The 20,196-nt window shown below is 42.7% G+C and overlaps 1 protein-coding gene across 1 annotated transcript in view; it reads left to right on the top strand.

Annotated features, from left to right (window-relative positions):
• TMEM175 (transmembrane protein 175) overlaps positions 1 to 18,668 on the top strand; it is a 51,314-nt gene extending 32,646 nt beyond the window's left edge. Inside the window, exons 6-10 of the mRNA XM_084629218.1 lie at positions 1,824 to 1,907; positions 5,505 to 5,669; positions 8,129 to 8,207; positions 14,678 to 14,816; positions 16,255 to 18,668. Of these exons, the coding sequence (XP_084485344.1) occupies positions 1,824 to 1,907; positions 5,505 to 5,669; positions 8,129 to 8,207; positions 14,678 to 14,816; positions 16,255 to 16,918 (1,131 nt within the window). The 3' untranslated portion in view covers positions 16,919 to 18,668. The remainder of the gene's footprint in view (positions 1 to 1,823; positions 1,908 to 5,504; positions 5,670 to 8,128; positions 8,208 to 14,677; positions 14,817 to 16,254) is intronic.
• Positions 18,669 to 20,196: the final 1,528 nt, after the last annotated feature.

Below are 20,196 nucleotides of genomic sequence, written 5' to 3'. Positions count from 1 at the left end.
CACTGCAGTGCATATGTATTATTTTTCTGATAATCCTAAAAACTTAACACATTAAAACATGATTAGGGCTTCTTGATGTGCGTTTATTAATTTCATTTTGGGGTGTTCTTTTTAAGAATTTTTTCATTTAATGCAGATGTCCAAAATTGGGCTTTTGGGGGGCTCTTTGTGTATACTGTAATGAGTTGTGTATGTGTGTGTGTTTGTATATATAATATGTTTGTGTGTGTGTGTATGTATACATACACACACAAACATATTATTTTTTTATATATATATATATATATATATATATATATATATAGTGACAAAGCTCTGTCCTTGCCTCCGTGGGTCCCGTGTTTCCTGGCGGATTTCGCTAGCCTCAGAGGCTCACTGTGATCCTCCACGTAACCCTTCTCTCTCTAGAGACAAGGGTCACAGTCTACTGAGCCATTTTCATCATAAGCCAGCGAGGGAGGTGAGGAGAAGTTATCCTTCCTTGCACAGTCTCTGTTGTCTCCCAGTCTCAGTGATTAATCAGGGGGCAAACATGGGGGGGGAGCCTGGGCCCACCCTCTACTCCAGGCTCCAGCCCAGGGACCCTAATAGTATCAGCTATTGTAGCTGACCTTTTAGAAACATGACATGTACAATTCCCTGGGCTACTTCCCCCACAGCAGCCCTCACTTCCTCAAGCTCCACTTCACCCTTACCTCAGGGCCTCCTTCCTTGTGCCTGATATGATGTGTACTACTCAGTCTCTCGAACAGCACAACTTCCTCCCACAGCTCCTGAAGTGCACCCCCACCTGACTAACTGGGAGGCTTTTAACTAGTTTCAGCCAGCCCCTGATTGGCTTCAGGTATCCCAATCAACCTAGCATTCTCCCTGCCTTCTGGAAAGTTCTTGATTGGCCCCAGGTATCTTAATTGACCTGGAACAGTTGCCATTTCACTTATCCTTTGTACCAGGGATTTGTTTAACCTGGAGCTAATATGTCTATCTCCCACTACTTTTCTATAGCCATCTGGCCTTGCCCCATCACATATCCCCCCCCCCCTCTGCTCAACACCATAGAGTTGGGCAACTTGGGATGCCAGGCATTATGCTCATGACAGACCATCAGCATTGCCATGGTGGCATCCAGCCCTGTGCCGTATGTGGAACTGAAATATTGAATAACTCCCCATTCACTGAGCACCATTCATCTTGTGCACTGAACAAGGCCAAGATTCTGTGGCAAAAAGTATTGGGTCATGTAACTAAAGACTGTGTTATAATGGATACGCGCAAGAGGACTGAATTCAGGTTGCACAGGCAGACTTATTTCTGGCATTTCCTAACTTTGGGGAGCTGGACTTAGCAATCTCCCCACCCTTCTAATGTACTATTGGTAACATTGTATGTACAGCAGGCTCAGCTGAAAGCAGCTGACATAGCAGTCATGGTGAGGACCATAGCCACTGAGTCCCCAGTCCTGCAGTGAGTACGGTGCGGGTGCAGGGATCTGGTCATACAGAGTCAATTGCAGGATTGGGGACCAAAGCTGGTACGAAGGAGTTCAGGGTTAGTCAGTTGCTTTGGGCCTCTCCCTACCGTTTAACAACTCCTGCAACACCAAATCTATGAACACCCCAATGACTGTGGAAGCCATGTATTGCATGAGTTGGGCATACTTGTAGCCTACAGTCAGTGGAGTTATGCCAAGGAGGAATTTGTCTTGTTTGGATTGTTCAAGTTTTAAGGTTAAATGAAAGTAGAACTAGTAAATTCCTCATCTCTGCTGCTTTCCTTTATTACATCTTAAGAAATTATTTAACCTGTTTACATTTTTCTTGTAGTTTTCCTTAATGGCCTCCTTTCCAGGTGTACCTTTTGGTATTTTCATGTTTAGTACTTGTGCTATTGTCATCGGCCTTATCCAGGTACGGGTGTCACTCATTTACTTTTTTCATTCATTATTAGAGACTAGATTTTATTAGATTGAAGTACAATTAGATTTATTAATATAGATCTAGAACATTAGGAAAGCTTCATATAAAATTTTGTGATATTGCTATTATTAGTGTATGGTTTTTGTGATAGTGAAAGATAGGTAACTCAGACAAGTGCCAAATCATGTGGTGACTGTTTTCACTATCCCAAGTCAAGCTAGTTATCTTGCAGTATGAAAAAATTAAAGCATTTGAAATGCCAATAAAGACACAGATGCAACCAAATCAGGAAGTTCAAAACCCATTGAATCATGATAAATTTGTTCTAAAAAGGAACTCGAAAAGTAGCAGTTGATGGACTGTATGATGATGATGATTTTCCCCCCTTACTGGAGTTCTGAATGGCTGCTCAATATTTTGTTCTGCGAGCTTTTTAGTACAGGTACAAGGGCTCCACCTTATTTTTAACCATTAAGTATAAGGGAACAGCAGATCTTAATGAAACAGTTACCTTTATCGACGGGATTGAAAATTGCACTGGTCACAGGACCATGACTTCATGTATTAAGTCCAGGATTATACTGGACTGTATTGAGGCAATGCTTGTGAGAGACAAGTGACAGATTTAAATCACAATATTTTATGAATCACCAGAGCTAAAAATAAGCTCTCTACATACTTGGAAGTATGGGAACTCCAATTCTCTAATAAAATACATACATTCTAGCCCAGGTAGGTTTCAAGAGTGGACTTCACAATCGTCACTATTACTGTACTATATCTTTCCATTTGAACTCCAGTATGATTTTACTTGCCGCTCTGTTGAACTGCTACACCTTGAACTAAGTGCTTTATATTGGCTGAAAGTTTTGAACTTCAGATTTTAAATGATGTACAAAACATTAGCAGCCTTGAGGTTTTTGAGGAGAGGACTTGCTTTCTGAAGGGAAAATGAAACCCCAGTTCAGCGGTGCTGAGAGCCATTGAACCAAAACGCAAACCACTATGATGGAAACCACTTCAGGCCAGGGGGTGCAGCAGAACCCCCAGCACCTATGCCCCAGTTACTAAAATCTTTGCAAACTTTTTGTAATGTTTACTCTGTGAAGTCTCTCCTTAGTCACACAAATCTTAGTCTGCTAAATTCAACCCAAAGTTTACATCTGCTTCTGCTACTCAGGACCCTGGTAAGTCAAAGCCCAGTGAGGTGAGACTGCAGTGATGCAAGGCAACTGTTACCTCCTTGTCACTGGTGGTGTCAGAGCCAGCACTGTCTGAAAAGTAAGCAGCCCTTGCCACTGAGTGGGTGTGGCTAGAAGATGCACTGATTAGTGAATTCCCTCCTAGCGACTTACTAGTGGAAATCAAATCAGTCCTCGCCAGGCAAAAACACCAAGTGGGAGAAGCTGGCAGTTCCATCCTCCCTCGGAATGAGTTTCCCCCAGAGAGTTAGGTGACTTGTAGGCACAGGGAGATGTAATTTACACATCCTATCATCTAGCTGGCTGAATATAGTCCAGTATCTCTTACCTCTGCAATGGCTCCCTTTCAGCCGGACCTGAGACTGAGTTCTGTGCTGCTAGATTGTCAGGCATTTTTAACATCTATACCAGCCTCTGAACTTATTTTGCTCAAGGAGCCTCACTCATGGAGCAGGACCCCATTGTGCTAGGCGCAGTGCAAACACAGAACAAAAATGTCAGATGGGGTGTGGTGGTGGGGAGAGAATACAAAATCTCTGCATAACTATGTGTTATAACTAGGTATAACAACGAGTCTGGCAGAGGCTGAAAAAAACCCAGCCTTCTGACTCACAGTCCCTCTCAAACCACTAGCCCTCTCCCTGATTTAGTAAGTGCAATAGCTCATGGCCTGCCATGGCTAGGAACCAGTTAAAATGGTTTCTGGTCCTGAAAGCATTTCTAAGCACCTGGTCCTGCAGTAGTTATCAGAAGAAGAAAAATGGATTCCTGACTTCACACATTTCCAGACTCCGTTGGCATGAAGAGCATGGAAAGCAGTTGGCACAGCTTGGCCAGCCTATTCATTTTCACTGTTGGTTTGTTTGCCAAACCAGATGCTTTCTTCAGTACTTGCAGAAGGGGTAGCTCAGTGGTTTGAGCATTAGCAATTTAGTGATCTGGGGCAAAGTAAGGGACAGTACTTGGTCCTGCTGTGAAGGCAGGGGAGTGGACTCAATGACCTTTCAAATGACCAACTCAATGGTTCCTTCCAGTTAAGAAATTTTATTTTATTTTTATTTTTTTGCGGGGGTGGGGGGAGGGATAGCTCAGTGGTTTGAGCATTGGCCTGCTAAACCCAGGGTTGTGAGTTCAGTCCTTGAGGGCGCCATTTAGGGATCTGGGGCAAAAATTGGGGATTGGTCCTGCTTTGAGCACGGGGTTGGACTAGATGATCTCCTGAGGTCCCTTCCAACCCTGATTTCTATGAAATCCATTGTTGGGTGAAATTTTGCCATTTGCACAAGCAAACAAATTTCAATTAGTAGAAATAATTTAAATTATTCTCTCCTGATAAAATTGTAAATTTTTATTTATCCCCCCAGAAATACTGTCTGAAAGATCTCGTCACTTTCTTACCAAAGTGGGGTGACCTTGGGCCAGCGGGAGTGGGCAGTGAAACGTTCATGTGTGTGTGTGTTTAAATGATTTGGTGAACAGGTTAAAGATGGAAAGAGATTCATTAGATTGAAAGTTGGGGGGCAGAGACCATGCTTTTGTTTTGAGTTTGTACAGCGCCTAGCACAGTGGAGTCCTAGGCACAATCAGTCCTAGGCACTGTCAGTGGAAAAGTTCAGAGACTGGTTTAGATACATATCTGAAGTTCAAGTATTTACCCTTTGGCCGACCTCTTCAGACCTTCACAAATCCCTTTCCTCTATAGGTCCCACTTTCCCCTGACCTGCAGCATGTGTTTTCCTCTGGGGGAATGCCTAGCTGCCTGCTAGTTGCTGTGGTGGGTCTCCTTGCACTTCAGAATAATAAGGCCCAGGGTCTTGCTCATGTGTGCAGCGGTGGTGATGTACACATCCTCCATTAGTGCACCCTAACGTGCATGGTGGAGATGTCTTCACTGCAGCTGGCAGTGAGCCTCTCAGTCCAGGTAGACAGACTCCCACTAGCTCTGTTCAAGTTAGCACACCAGAAATAACAGTGTGGACATTGGGGCACAGGCAGCAGCTCAGGCTAACCACCCAAGTCCAAGTCCTCCTGACTCCCTGGGTCTCAGCTCAGGTGGCTATCCTGAGCCGCAGCCCATGCCACAGCGTCCCTGCTGCTAGTGCACTGGCTTCAGCAGAGCTAGAGCAAGTCTGTCTAGCTGGGCTGGGAGGCTTGGTCCCGGCAGCAGTGCAGATGTACCCTTAGTGTTACGCAGTGCCGGAGCCTGTGAGATTCCCCTCTCCATTCCTGTCAGATCAGCCCTTCTCAGGAGAGCAGAGAGCAGCAGTTAGCATGCTCTGGGGCTTGTTGTATTCGAGGTTTTCTATTGTTTGGGTCCCAATTTAGAATTACAGTTTTGACTTGTGTAAATATCCACTGTAAATCAATAATTTTCTCCTCTCTGCAGGCAGTGATAGTAGCCTATGGCTTCTATCATCCCTACTTGCTGAATCACCAGATACAGATGTCTGAAAACCAGGCCTTCTACAAACATCATATCTTACAGATCATTCTAAGAGGACCAGTCCTCTGCTTTTTAGCCGCCGTCTTCTCCTTTTTCTTTATCCCAATGGTAAGCTCTTTAAACAACAATCATTCTAAAAAACACGTTGTACTGGTTGAAAGTGTGACCTGACAAACTTCATCAGTCACATTCAGTATTCTGCCTAATAAAGTGTCACACTGATTATCATACCCAACCTTAACCTTGTATAATTCAGCAGTTTAAGCCCCACCACTGAGCAGATCTAAAGCGCGTCTGCACAAAATGCTAGATATTGTAACACAGGGGACGCTCTGACGCCAGCTGACAAGTGGATTAGGTAGTGGTTCTCGTCCCCTCCCGTATCATTACAGCTGAAAAGACAGTTGAGTCATGACTCCCATCTAGGTTGCGACTCCCATCTAGGTCGCAACTCCCTAGGTTTGCCTGAAACTCCTCAGGTTGGGAACCCATAGACTCAGTGATCTAAAGTCTTTCCCATGTCAATTTCTGTACCACAGAATTTCCAGAACACTGATTTGTTTCTCGATTACCTGCCGTCACGTGGCTTAATCTGAAACACTGTCATCCCGTGAAGGCTTTTAGATCACAGGAAGCAGTATGATGATGTGTCATGGACATCAGAAAAATGCTCTGCTGCTATCCTTGTCTATTTGTTTTAGCTTCTCAGGTCTGGACACACTCTTGTAATGCCTCTTCAGAGGAAGATCTTTCAGGCTAACAGTAACTTTAAGGCAGCAGGTTGCTGATAATAAACAGATGGAACAAAATTAATGTGTGAGGGTAGGTAAAATAAACATCAAATTACATAAGAAACAGGCTAAAAAGCCTGACAAATGTAGTTCCTGTCATTGACACAGCACAAGAACAGCTAGAATCAGTAGATCAGTCAGCAGCTAATGATCAGACTTGCCATCCCAAAACAAACTCCTCTGGCTGAGTCCCAGGCACTCACAGCCAACTCCTATTCCATCTTCATTAAATGGAAACCAGTGACCAGCTCAGCTCCCTCCAGCTCTCAGCATCCACAGACAGAGTCCTCTAAACAAAGTCTCTTTATGGAGCTGCTCCTGAGATACCCTGCTTCTGCTTGATGCCCCTTCAGGCATTTTGTACTTCTTTCGTTTGACTTTTACTTGAGACTATTCCACAAACTGCATCAACCTTTTGATATATTCACAGGGTTGAGGTGACTCGTCTTGAATTACAAAGCCAAAGTATGCAAAAACTTGACAACTTAATTTAAAATAAGCACAACCTGTTTTCCCTTTCTCTGACACACACCCCCCAACCTTCCCCCCCCCCCCAATTTCCACTATACACAATGCAGAATGAGTCATTCACCAATGTACTCCTTTGCAAGGGGCTAACCCACATCCTGTGCTCTTTTAGGCACTATCTAGAGGACTGAAGTAGTGCTTGTGCTAGTTGTCATGCTGTCTGGAATGACTCACATCTGTGAGTGCCTACCTCAGGGCAAAAAAACAGGAGACACAGCCCAAAGTGGTGGTGTGTTCTAGAATTAGATTTCACCAAGACAGTGACAAATGTGAACTAGATAACTATAGGTTTCAGAGTAGTAGCCATGTTAGTCTGTATCCGCAAAAAGAAAAGGAGGGCTTGTGGCACCTTAGAGACTAACCAATTTATTTGAGCATAAGCTTTTGTGAGCTACAGCGAATTGGATAACTATACTAATCTTGCCATGGAGTCACAGACAGTGCCCTTAGACCAGGGAGTAGTCAACAGGTGGACTGGGGGCCAAATCCAGACCGCCAGATGCTTTTGAATGGACTGCAAAATATTTTTATGTACTTATTATTATCATTATTGTTATTATTTTTGAATGATTTTCTCTGGAGTCTGGACCTTGACTATACCTTGACCAAAAAATTTGGACCTTGACCAAAAATAATTGATTGCCGCTGCTAGACTCTCCAGTCTGTCTTACCACCCAGACAAACTGAACTTTGTGATAAAAGGTCGCTCAAATCAAAAATCACACCACATCAGGTTGCTCCCAGTCCCAAAGGATCAGTCACTTACTGCAGATCAGTTGGTACTTTGGATCTTACACCAAAGACAACACTGGTAGCCAATTCTCTAGTAAACTAAGTAAAGGTTTATTAGCTAAGAAAAGAAAATGAGAGTTGTTGAAAGATTAAAGCAGGTAAAATATATGCACAGGTAGGTCATAGTTTGTAAATCTTAATAGTGGAGGAGGCAAATATTAGAGTGTGCTCATAATATTCAAGATGAAGATTAGTCTTGAGAAACTGCATGTGAGCTACTGACATTGTAGTGTTCATGTATTTGTTGGATAAATGTGTTAATGTAGTGATTGTTCAGTTCAATCACTGTCATAAAATGTATATTTTCTACTACAGCCAGGGTATTTCAATGTTGCAAATTCACGAGTTGCATGTTAAATCAAGGATAAAAAGAATAATTAATTTTTAACTTAAAACAAAATATTTGTATTTATCTTGTAATAACTGAAAACTAAAACTTTTCATTTTTTTCTATAGTCTTATGTTCTGCTTGGGCTTGTTATCTTTCTTCCACACATCACTCGGTTAATTATTTGGTGTAAAAATAAGACTGGTGGTAAGTAACAGTATCCATAAGGAGTGCATTTAATTTTAGATACTCTACTATATTGTTAAGTTGATATATTAAAATATGATGTATTTCACAGTCCCCTTTCTTGTCAAAATTTGAATGAAGCTGTTTTAAAAGATCTAAGGTGCAGTAGAATCCACAACAAGCTTGTTAGTAATTCTAGTTCCACTGTTTCTGTTAGGGACACACCAATAAACTTTTAGTTCTGTCCTTCCATTCTATCTCTTTCTGGGAACCTTTTTCCTGGCTATACCTAATTTGAGCTATACCTGAAGAAAACACACACATCAAGCTTCTCCTCCAACCCCTTTGGAAAGGAGCATAGTAACTGACTAATATCAGAAGTGAGATCTCTGTCTGATCACTGGCTCTGGCCCCAGTAGTAGTATCTTCCCCCTCCCCAAATTCATATTTAAAAAGTATCACAGAATCTGTTGTATATAGAACAGATACAAGCAAAGTATTCCAGAGGGCAGTGTCAACTACTTGGAGAGAAGAAACATTGGCAATAGACAAGTATTGTATTCTTCTTAGTGAGCTGTAGCTCATGAAAGCTTATGCTCAAATAAATTTGTTAGTCTCTAAGGTGCCTCCTTTTTGTTTTGCGAATACAGACTAACACGGCTGCTACTCTGAAACATGTTTATTATGGTTGTGCATAAGGAGCATCCAAGAATGGGGCCCTATTGTGGTAGTACATGGTCACTTCCCCAAACAGTCTGTAATAGTTATAGACCAGACAGACACAGGTGAGGGAAGGGGTATAACACACAGCAGAGTGAGCAATGTGATAGCAGCTAATGGCATGCTATTCCACTACTTTGTATGTGTGTGAGAGAGAGAGAATTTCATTAGGAAGGGATCAGCTAAGAGGGAAGGGAAGAATGGTGGAGGGGGACAGGGCAGGGACGAAGAGGGTAAGAAGGCTGGGTGTGGAGTTAAGCCAAGGTGAAGAGACTGGGGGACAGCATACTGGAACACAGGATTGTCATACAGAGCGAGATCGTTGTTTCACAAAGGCTGTGGTTTTGCCTCTGCCGGTTGCCAACACCTAATGCTTCAGAGGAAGTGAAAGGTTTTCCATAATGCACTGTGAGTGGGGCGAGGGCAGATATTTTTCTCTCGGTGGCGGCAATCCTTTAATGCCTTGAAGCATGAGATTTGCTTACCCTTACTCTTAATACACCCCTCAGTTGTCCTTTCAGTTCCCCCACCCCATCCTTGGTTGGGGTGCGCTCGTCTAAGGCTCTAAGGTCCCTGTTCCCCTCCCAGAGCTGGCTGCTGAGCACAGAGTCCAGTCTTGTGGGAAGAGCTGGGAGCTTACTTCTTGCAAAGCCCAAGCACCCCTTCTCCTGACCAAAGACTGGATTTGCAGGGAAGAAGGCAGCTTCCCCAGCTGCTGCAGACAAACTGTGTAGGACAGGATTGAAGGCCTCCACTGAGCACATGGGACTCCATCCTCCCCATATGGGTGGCTGCTGGCTTGGGAGAGCCAAGGGGCTGGGTGGATGAAGAGCTTGGCCCCAGCTCAGTAAGCACTCAGCCTTTCTGAGCAGCAGAGTGATATTCTCCCACGCGGGCAAAGGAAGAGCACAGGCAGGGCTGCTGGTGCATGCTCCTCACCACAAGGCACCGAAAAGCCTTTGCAGTGAGGCCTGGCTTGCAGACAGATTTTGTACTGGGCTCACAATCTCAGGATGTGAGATTTTTTATTTTGTCCATTCATTTATTTTTTATTCCAAGAGCTAAACCTTTAGTGTGGACGTAGTTATACCTGTATGAAAGTGCCTTATGCTGGGGATAGCTTATTCCTTCTGCTGTGCAGAAATAGTTATACTGGTATAAGCTCCTTTATACTAATATAACTGCAGCCACACTGTAGTGCTTTCCCTATACCAGTTATAGACACTGCAGTATGCCTGCTGTGTGTCGACATGCCCCAGGCCTTTCCAGAAGAGGCTGTTTGCTGAGCTGGGGCTAGGAGAAAGGGAGGTCGATTGTGCAATGGAAAGGAATGAACCACAGGAAGTGGGTGAAGTCCTTTGCAGGGGAGTGAGTGTATGTTATGGGTGTCCCATGGGACTGTGAATGAAGAGCTCATTGGAGTGGCTCCTTAGAAGCAGCTATGTCATGGGGATTGATACAGGAACAGGCCTCAGGTGAGGGGTACCATGGTTGAGGATAGACTCAAGCAAGGACGTGCACATATGGGAGGTGTTGCCTAAGTGGGTGCCTGTAGGTTGGGAGCACATGGGGTGATTGTTTGTAGAGCTGCAGACACAGGCTCTTGCTTTTTTGGTTTGAAGCCATTAGCAGCCGTACCCTTCCCCAATCCCCCCTCCCCAGTCATGCCAAAAGATCTTGCTGCTCCAGGGAGGTGGGGACCAGGGTAGCTTTCCTGCAAGATTTAGGCTGGGATTTTAAAGACATTTAACTCCCATTGATTCTCAGTGAGATTTGGGCACCTAATTAGTTTAGGCCACTTTGAAAATCCAGCTTTATTGCAAATTTTTCACTAGCTATATCCCTCAATTTATATGGTTACCCTCTTTCTTTCTCATATCAAAATGACATAATAAAACACTTATAAAGTGTAATAAAATAATAAATGACATAATAAAACAACTATAAAGACTAAGGAAAAAGAAGACATTGTATGCACTTTTTCTTTATGGCATTATGGTAACTTTTGTTGTGTGCAGTATGATGCTTTGACATATCACAGCAGTAGAAGCAGATGCTTGGTCTTGAGAGGGACTATAAAGAGATGAGATGCTGGTGTTTGACTCATTTAGCTTTCAAATATGAGTTTTCCTTTGATTCCTGGAAATGCCTGATTACTTCTCTGAATCTGGAAGTGTTTTTTTGATATAGGTAGCTGTCAAAAATATAAAGTGAAGGCTAACTACCTTTAAATCCCTCCTGGCAAGAGGAAAAACCCTTTCACCTGTAAAGGGTTAAGAAGCTAAAGATAACCTCGCTGGCACCTGACCAAAATGACCAATGAGGAGACAAGACAGTTTCAAAGCTGGAGGGGGGAGGAAACAAAGGTTTCTCTCTGTCTGTGTGTTGCTTTTGCCGGGACCAGAGCAGGAATGCAGGTCAGAACCCCTGTAAAGGGTTAATAAGCAATGTAGTTAGATATGCGTTAGATTCTGTTTTGTTTAAATGGCTGATAAAATAAGTTGTGCTGAATGAAATGTATATTCCTGTTTTTGTGTCTTTTTGTAACTTAAGGTTTTGCCTAGAGGGATTCTCTAGGTTTTGAATCTGATTACCCTGTAAGGTATTTACCATCCTGATTTTACAGAGGTGATTTTACTTTTTCTTCTATTAAAATTCTTCTTTTAAGAACCTGATTGCTTTTTTCATTGTTCTTAAGATCCAAGGGTTTGGGTCTGTGTTCACCTATGCAAATTGGTGAGGATTTTTATCAAGCCTTCCTCAGGAAAGGAGGTGTAGGGCTTGAGGGGATTTTGGGGGGAAAGACGTTTCCAAGTGGGCTCTTTCCCGGTTATATTTGTTAGAGGCTTGGTGGTGGCAGCAATAAAGTCCAGGGACAAAAGGTAAAATAGTTTGTACCTTGGGGAAGTTTTAACCTAAGCTGGTAAGAATAAGCTTAGGGGGCTTTTCGTGCAGGTCCCCTCATCTGTACCCTAGAGTTCAGAGTGGGGAAGGAACCTTGACATAACAGGCATACCACTCCATTGACATAGGTAATGCTCACCAAATTAAAGTCCAACTTTACTGGGTGTCTCCTCAAGCTAAAACTGCTATAGAACGGGAGATCCAGGATATGCTACACATGGGGGTAATCCGCCCCTCTGGCAGTGCATGGGCATCTCCAGTGGTTCTAGTCCCCAAACCAGATGGGGAGATATGTTTTTGCATGGACTACCGTAAGCTAAATGCTGTAACTCCCCCAGACAACTATCCAATGCCACGCACAGATGAACTATTAGAGAAACTGGGATGGGCCCAGTTCATCTCTACCTTGGACTTAACCAAGGGGTACTGGCAGGTACCACTAGTTGAATCCGTAAAGGAAAGGTCAGCCTTCACCACACATGTTGGGCTGTATGAATTTAATGTACTCCCTTTCGGGCTGCAGAATGCACCCGCTACCTTCCAAAGACTTGTAGATGGTCTCCTAGCGGGATTAGGAGAATATGCAGTTGCCTACCTTGATGATGTGGCCATATTTTTGGATTCCTAGGCAGAACACCTGGAACATCTACAAAAAGTCTTCAAGCACATAAGGGAGGCAGGACTAATTGTTAAGGCTAAGAAGTGTCAAATAGGCCTAAACAGAGTGACTTATCTTGGACACCAGGTGGGTCAAGGAACTATCAGCCCCCTACAGGCCAAAGTGGATGCTATCCAAAAGTGGCCTGTCCCAAAGTCAAAGAAACAGGTCCAATCCTTCTTAGGCTTGGCCGGATATTACAGGCAATTTGTACCGCAATACAGCCAAATCGCCGCCCCACTGACAGACCTAACCAAAAAGAAACAGCCAAATGCCGTTCAGTGGACCGAAGAGTGTCAGAAGGCCTTTAACCAGCTTAAAGCGACACTCTTGTCTGACCCTGTGCTAAGGGCCCCAGACTTTGACAAACTGTTCCTAGTAACCACAGTTGCGTCCAAGCGTGGTGTGGGAGAAGTTTTAATGCAGGAAGGACCGGATCAAGAATTCCACCCTGTAGTGTTTCTCAGCAAGAAGCTGTCTGAGAGGGAAAGCAACTGGTCAGTCCATGAAAAAGAATGTTACACCATTGTCTACGCTCTGGAAAAGCTACGTCCATACATTTGGGGATGGCGTTTCCACCTGCAAACCGACCATGCTGCGCTACAGTGGCTTCATGCCGCCACAGGAAATAACAAAAAACTTCTTCGGTGGAGTTTAGCTCTCCAAGATTTTGATTTCGACATCCAACACATCTCAGGAGCTTCTAACAAAGTGGCTGATGCACTCTCCCATGAAAGTTTCCCAGAATCAACTGGTTAAAATCGTCCTTGAGATGTGCAAAATATTGTTAGTCTTTCTACTTGGTAGTATATTTAGATGTGCATGTGTCTTATTAACTCTTTTTTTCCTAGAGCTCCATGAAGAAATCACAGCCAGCGTTTCACCCTATCTGTGATTTGGGGGGCGTGTCATAAATATAAAGGGAAAGCGAACCCTCCTGGCCAGAGGAAAAACCCTTTCACCTGTAAAGGGTTAAGAAGCTAAAGATAACCTCGCTGGCACCTGACCAAAATGACCAATGAGGAGATGAGATACTTTCAAAGCTGGAGGGCGGGGGGAAACAAAGGGTTCTCTCTGTCTGTGTGTTGCTTTTGCCGGGACCAGAGCAGGAATGCAGGTCAGAACTCCTGTAAAGGGTTAATAAGCAATCTAGTTAGATATGTGTTAGATTCTGTTTTATTTAAATGGCTGATAAAATAAGTTGTGCTGAATAGAATGTATATTCCTGTTTTTGTGTCTTTTTGTAACTTAAGGTTTTGCCTAGAGGGATTCTCTAGGTTTTGAATCTGATTACCCTGTAAGGTATTTACCATCCTGATTTTACAGAGGTGATTCTTTTACTTTTTCTTCTATTAAAATTCTTCTTTTAAGAACCTGATTGCTTTTTCATTGTTCTTAAGATCCAAGGGTTTGGGTCTGTGTTCACCTATGCAGATTGGTGAGGATTTTTATCAAGCCTTCCCCAGGAAAGGGGGTGTAGGGCTTGGGGGAATTTGGGGGGAAAGATGTTTCCAAGTGGGCTCTTTCCCGGTTATATTTGTTAGACGCTTGGTGGTGGCAGCAATAAAGTCCAGGGACAAAAGGTAAAATAGTTTGTACCTTGGGGAAGTTTTAACCTAAGCTGGTAAGAATAAGCTTAGGGGGCTTTTCATGCAGGTCCCCTCATCTGTACCCTAGAGTTCAGAGTGGGGAAGGAACCTTGACAGTAGCTCTTCTGTATTTAGTGCACCTGGGACCATCTAATTTGGAGTAGCACTAGAGCTCTATCTTCTAAAGACAGAGAAAGGGCTAATAAAAAATGACTGATGGAAGTCCTCCACTCAGACTGGAGCCCCAAGATCCATTAGAGATTCCTGAGCTGTAACAGGGTTTCTGTCTTGTGACTTATCAAAATATTGAACTAAAACACTAACATTGAGTCATTGTTCACCTCGTACCTACAGTGTGTGAGATGCTTCTGAGATGAGTCCCGTGCCGTGAAGGCCTTCTTATTGAAACAGGCAACATAAGCCACAGGAAAGGAATGGCTGCAGTGGAAAGCAGCGTGATTGAATTGTCAGATTGAGCAGTGCCTTGTTACTTCCACAAGTTTGAGATTTGAGAGAGCAGGGGCATCAGACTAGACTGTTGAAGTTCTAGTGTAAAGCTTGTTGTTGAATGTTTTGATTTACACAGAATACAAACTAAACTCCTGAATTATGGTTGGCAGGTCCAGAAGAGGAGGAGGAACGTCATCGCTTAGAGGCCTTCACTTTTTATCTCAATGAACCTTTGAGTAAGGAACGAGTGGAGGCGTTCAGTGATGGCGTGTATGCTATTGTTGCAACCCTGCTCATTTTGGATATATGGTAAGGCTTTGTGCTGACTGACACACCCTGAGTTGTCTGATATAAATGTAATGGTAATAATAATACCTGCCTCTTACATAGCGTTTTTCATCAGTACATCTCAAAGGCTTTACAGTCTTGAATATATTTATCCTCTCGGCCCCCCGTGAAGTAGCACAGGGCTGTTATCCTCATTGTACAGATAGGAACTGAGGCTAATGATTTGCCCACAGTCATGCAGGTTGTCTGTGGCGAAGCAGGGAATTGAACCAGGGGCTTCCAAGTCCTCATGGGGCTGTATGTGGGTACATACGTTGTCAGGTGTTGAAAGAGAATGGACTTATTTTATTTTGATGTATACAAACAATTGCACCAATCCTCTTATCCTAGTTACCCTAATGTAAACAAATCATACAACCAAACTATTAACAAAGAATTCTTCTCGCCTCTCCATGTGTGAATCAGTAAACCCTACCCCTCTTTAATGCAATTATACCAGGCTTCACATACTCCATTCTCAGAAGTTTGGAAAAGACGATCTAGCCACATATTTAGAAAGTCAGATGCTGGCTCTGTCAGGCAAAGGGTTAGGAAGCTGAATTCTGTTCTGGTTCTTATATCATCAACAGAAATTATAATTTTCAGAGTAACAGCCGTGTCACGCAATCACAGACATGAAGGTCGCTATCTTAAAACAAAAAAACTTCAAATCCAGACTCCAGCGAGAAATTGCTGAATTGGAATTCATTTGCAAATTGGATACTATTAATTTAGGCTTAAATAGAGACTGGGAGTGGCTAAGTCATTACGCAAGGTAGCCTATTTCCCCTTGTTTTTTCCTAACCCCCCCCCCAGACTTTCTGGTTAAACTTGGATTTAAACTTGGAGAGTGGTCAGTTTGGATGAGCTATTGCCAGCAGAAGAGTGAGTTTGTGTGTGTATGGGGGTGGGGAGTGAGAAAACCTGGATTTGTGCTGGAAATGGCCCAACTTGATGATCACTTTAGATAAGCTATTACCAGCAGGACAGTGGGGTGGGAGGAGGTATTGTTTCATGATTTCTGTGTGTATATAAAGTCTGCTGCAGTATCCACGGTATGCATCCGATGAAGTGAGCTGTAGCTCACGAAAGCTCATGCTCAAATAAATTGGTTAGTCTCTAAGGTGCCACAAGTACTCCTTTTCTTTTTGAGAAATGATAATGAAGCTCAGCTGGAGAACTTTGTCATTGATATTACACGATCCAGGAAGCTTTCAGATCCTAGGATGAATTTGCAGAGCAGTCAGTTATAAGAATTGCTTTTTAACTTGCAAACTGGGGGATCACTGAAACACAATAAACCTGGAAGCCTATGATGTTATTCATAATTACTCTCCACAGTGGAACTACATGCTTACTGCTCTCAGACTGTTCCATTATACCACTAATATGCCAACTAAAATAACTTTTTTCTCAACAGTGAGGACAATGTCCCTGATTCCAAAGAAGTTAAAGACAGATTCCATGACCGCCTCATTGAAGCTTTAAGTGAATATGGACCAAACTTCCTTGCCTACTTTGCCTCTTTTGTAACAACTGGTCTTCTCTGGTTTGTCCACCACTCGCTCTTTCTTTACATAACAAAAACAACTCGATTTATGGGTCTGCTCAACACATTTTCATTGGCTTTCATTGGAGGGCTTCCTCTCGGTTACCAGCTGACCAGTGAATTTGCAGAGAAGTCTCACAATGAAATCGAAGCTATTCAGGTCAGCTGTGTAATCACTTTCTTTGCCAGTATCTTTCAGTTTGCTATATGGATTACAGCTCTGTTCCATGAAAGGGAAACCTTGCATCCTTTGGCTAGGTATGGCGGCAAGGAACATGCTTTTATGTTTGCTAAGCTTGCTCTCTACCCTTGTGTCAGCCTTGGAGCCTTCTTTCTAACCTGCTTGTTAAGTAAGTTCAGCACAGCGATTTTTCACATCATGCAGATTGTAGTTCCATTTGCTTTCCTTGCCTTGCGTATCCTTGTCAGGATTTCTTTGGCAATTATGAAGTCAGTGTTGTCTCTCTCCAGACGGAAGAATGTAGTGTTAGATGAAGAGGAAACATGTTTGTCTCCTGCTGAAACACTCTCATAGATTTCCATGCAGCGCATGTGAAATTGTAACATTATTTCTAATTCTAACTTGTGTTGTTCTAACATAGTAGATGACTGGTCTATACGAAAGTCTACGTTGGCCATAACTTTGGCATCTTTAATGTTTAGCTAAAGGATTTCATGTCCCTTTTTTTAGAAATGTAAGTAATTCTATTACTTGGGTGAGTGGAGGAGCCAAAGAACAGCATGATCTCCCTCCTTAACAGACTACCCATGAGGGAAAAGTACTGCTTGAAGCATTACTGCAGTGATAATGTACTACAAGCACATCAGAAGATAAGCAGCATTAACCAGTTGCTGTGACATACATTTGAAAGTTAGTAACATGGCAACCACCAGCAGAATGGTTGGAAGCTGATTGTGCTGCTATTGAAGGCGGAGGGAGGGGGCTGGAAATTGTGAAGGAGACTCCCTCTCGGCATCCAGGTGGGGGAATCCTCAAAAAACCTTTGTTCTACCCATGTAGAATGCTAACCTCCCTTGGCCCTTCCGCAAAGTCACCAATCCTGTGGCTGCACTTCAAAAGTTGTCATCTTTTGGGTTGCTCTGCTGAGCATGTGCAGGCTGGAGGGGAATGTGTGGCCCATACACAATATTTCCAGACTACCCTAACACAAACACAAATTCATTAAGTCAATCATATGTTATTGTTTCTAAAAAAAAATTTCTTAACATGACAGGATTCATGTGAATAGTTATTTCAGGGTGTGAACCAGCCATATTCACCTCCTCCTGGGAAGAATGTTAAGAGCTGTGGGACCTGAAGTAGCTTTGTCTTCAGCTCTGAAACAAAGCTGCCAGCCAGAGAAAAAAGAAGTTTCTGCACTTCTCTCCATTATCCTATTAGCCCCCAGGGGAAACTCCCTGACAACAGTCTGCAGCTGGAAACATGATTTAGGGGATACTGGGAGCACATGGCTGCTGTTCTTAACCTAATTCCTCAGTATGTGAGGGAGTTGACCCTTTCCCTATCTAGAGGCTGCCCAGGGAGGTAATATGATAACTCCCATAGGCTGCACAGCTCTAGGAGAGAACAAAGGGAACTGACCCAGCAGGAGGAGTTACAGTGCCTAGGTGGAAGGGAACTCCTTTCTATTAGTTCCCCCACCCTCTTCTATGTGTGGAACTAAGTTGTTACTTCGGGCCATGTGCCACAGGTACACCTTTCCCCTGAAGAAATCTGCAGGCTCCATATTTCTCTTGGATAGAGTCATTAGCTTGCCTTGTGTAATGTCTGTACCTGATACTTCTGCTCTATTTAAAACTATGTGAGGAATCATGTTTACTCTTACACACTATAGCAAATAAGGAGAATAAATCTTATTGAAACCGCTTTAAAAAGTTAGTCCAGTTCAAATTGCCTTGAAAGCACTTCTCCTTTTAGTATAGTGCATTTTAGTACCAAAATGTAGCAGTTGGTATTATGCAACCTATTCTGAAGGGTTGTGTCTTCAGGAATATCAGTTTGTTATGGATTTTTGTTTGGGGTTTTTTGTACCTGGTGTAAGGTGAATGGCTTACAGTGGAGTTGTGTATTATGTTGCATATTGCTGTTCGGTGTGAAATCTGATAAAAGCAGGTTTGGTTCTGTTTGATTTTAATGCTGCTATGCAATTGATGTTTTCGTATTTGTAATAATTACAGATCAGTTAAAAATCAAAGCATCTAATGTATTTCTGTTCAGATTAAATCAAAACCTGATGATTCCAATTAAAACAATGTATTGGGAATATGTTTTTTATTGTCTTGAAAAATATTATTTTTCCATCTTTAACTTGAGCACCTTTGGACTGGAGTCTTAATTCATGTAATGGGATAAATTTACTTGGAACACTGATGTGTTTTGGCCAAAGGGTGAATCTGTAGGCTGCTTTTTATATTCCTTTAACCATTCTTTTCCCCCTTCAGCCAACTATCTCTAGTCACCAATGATGTTAAATGAATTTGAGCCATGTACTCCTATATGTTTGTGAACTCATGGACTTAAGTGAGAAGTCTACTTATGCATTAGAGGGAGAGTTTGAAGATGAGGAAGCAGGGCATACAAACCTGGTCTAATGCAGAAAATATTTGTGTTCAGTAAAGCTTTGATGCTAACATCACTAAATTTGAAAAAAGAAAAGGAGTACTTGCAGCACCTTAGAGAGTAATAAATTTATTTGAGCATAAGCTTTCGTGAGCTACAGCTCAATTCCACTGAATGCATCCGATGAAGTGAGCTGTAGCTCACGAAAGCTTATGCTCAAATAAATTTGTTAGTCTCTAAGGTGCCACAAGTACTCCTTTTCTTTTTGCGGATACAGACTAACACGGCTGCTACTCTGAAACCTGTCACTAAATTTGAAGAAATCCTTACTCTCCTGTGAGGCTAGATTTAGTAGTTTGAAGATAAAATGGTTTAAGACTCATAGGTTCATAGACTTTAAGGCCCGAAATGACCATCATGATCATCTAGTCGGACCTCCTGCAGATTGCAGGCAACAGAATCGCACCCGCCCACTCCTGTAATAGACCCCTAACCTCTGGCTGTTACTGAAGATTAGTATGAAAAATAAGCAGTTGTACTCCAATGCAGCATGTCATACAAACAGTTTTTGTTCCTGCTCTGAAAGAGCAGTGAATTAAACTAGATAAACTCACTGCCGCACATAATCATGTTGATTAAATAACACTTTTGTTTTGAATCCCAATTATATTGGAAGACTGGTGGCTAGCAACGATTTAAGAGTCCCTTCCACAGAGAGCATTTTTCTGCTTATAACCCAGTTTACAATACTCAATTAAAATTAGCCATTCAGGTATGATTCAACTTAATTTTCCAAACCCCTACATTTGGGGACAAACTTGATGTGAAAGTTCCTTTAAGAGGGAAGAGAGTTGGCGTTAGATTGGTCTGATGTGTCTTTTTGTAAATTCTGATGAAACACGCTGCATTTTCAAATGAACAGGAACTATGGACTCCATGTCTTTTCAAGCAGATGGGATAGTTTAAACTCCACCTTTTTACAGGTTTCAGAATAACAGCCATGTTAGTCTGTATTCGCAAAAAGAAAAGGAGTACTTGTGGCACCTTAGAGACTAACCAATTTATTTGAGCATAAGCTTTCGTGAGCTACAGCTCACTTCATTGGATGCATACTGTGGAAACTGCAGAAGACATTATATACACAGAGACCATGAAACAATACCTTCTCCCACCCCACTCTCCTGCTGGTAATAGCTTATCTAAAGTGATCACTCTCCTTACAATGTGTATGA

Source organism: Lepidochelys olivacea (assembly GCF_965140295.1).
Source record: "Lepidochelys olivacea isolate rLepOli2 genome assembly, chromosome: 5".
Taxonomy (NCBI): domain Eukaryota; kingdom Metazoa; phylum Chordata; order Testudines; family Cheloniidae; genus Lepidochelys; species Lepidochelys olivacea.
This window is presented reverse-complemented; position numbering and strand designations above follow the sequence as displayed.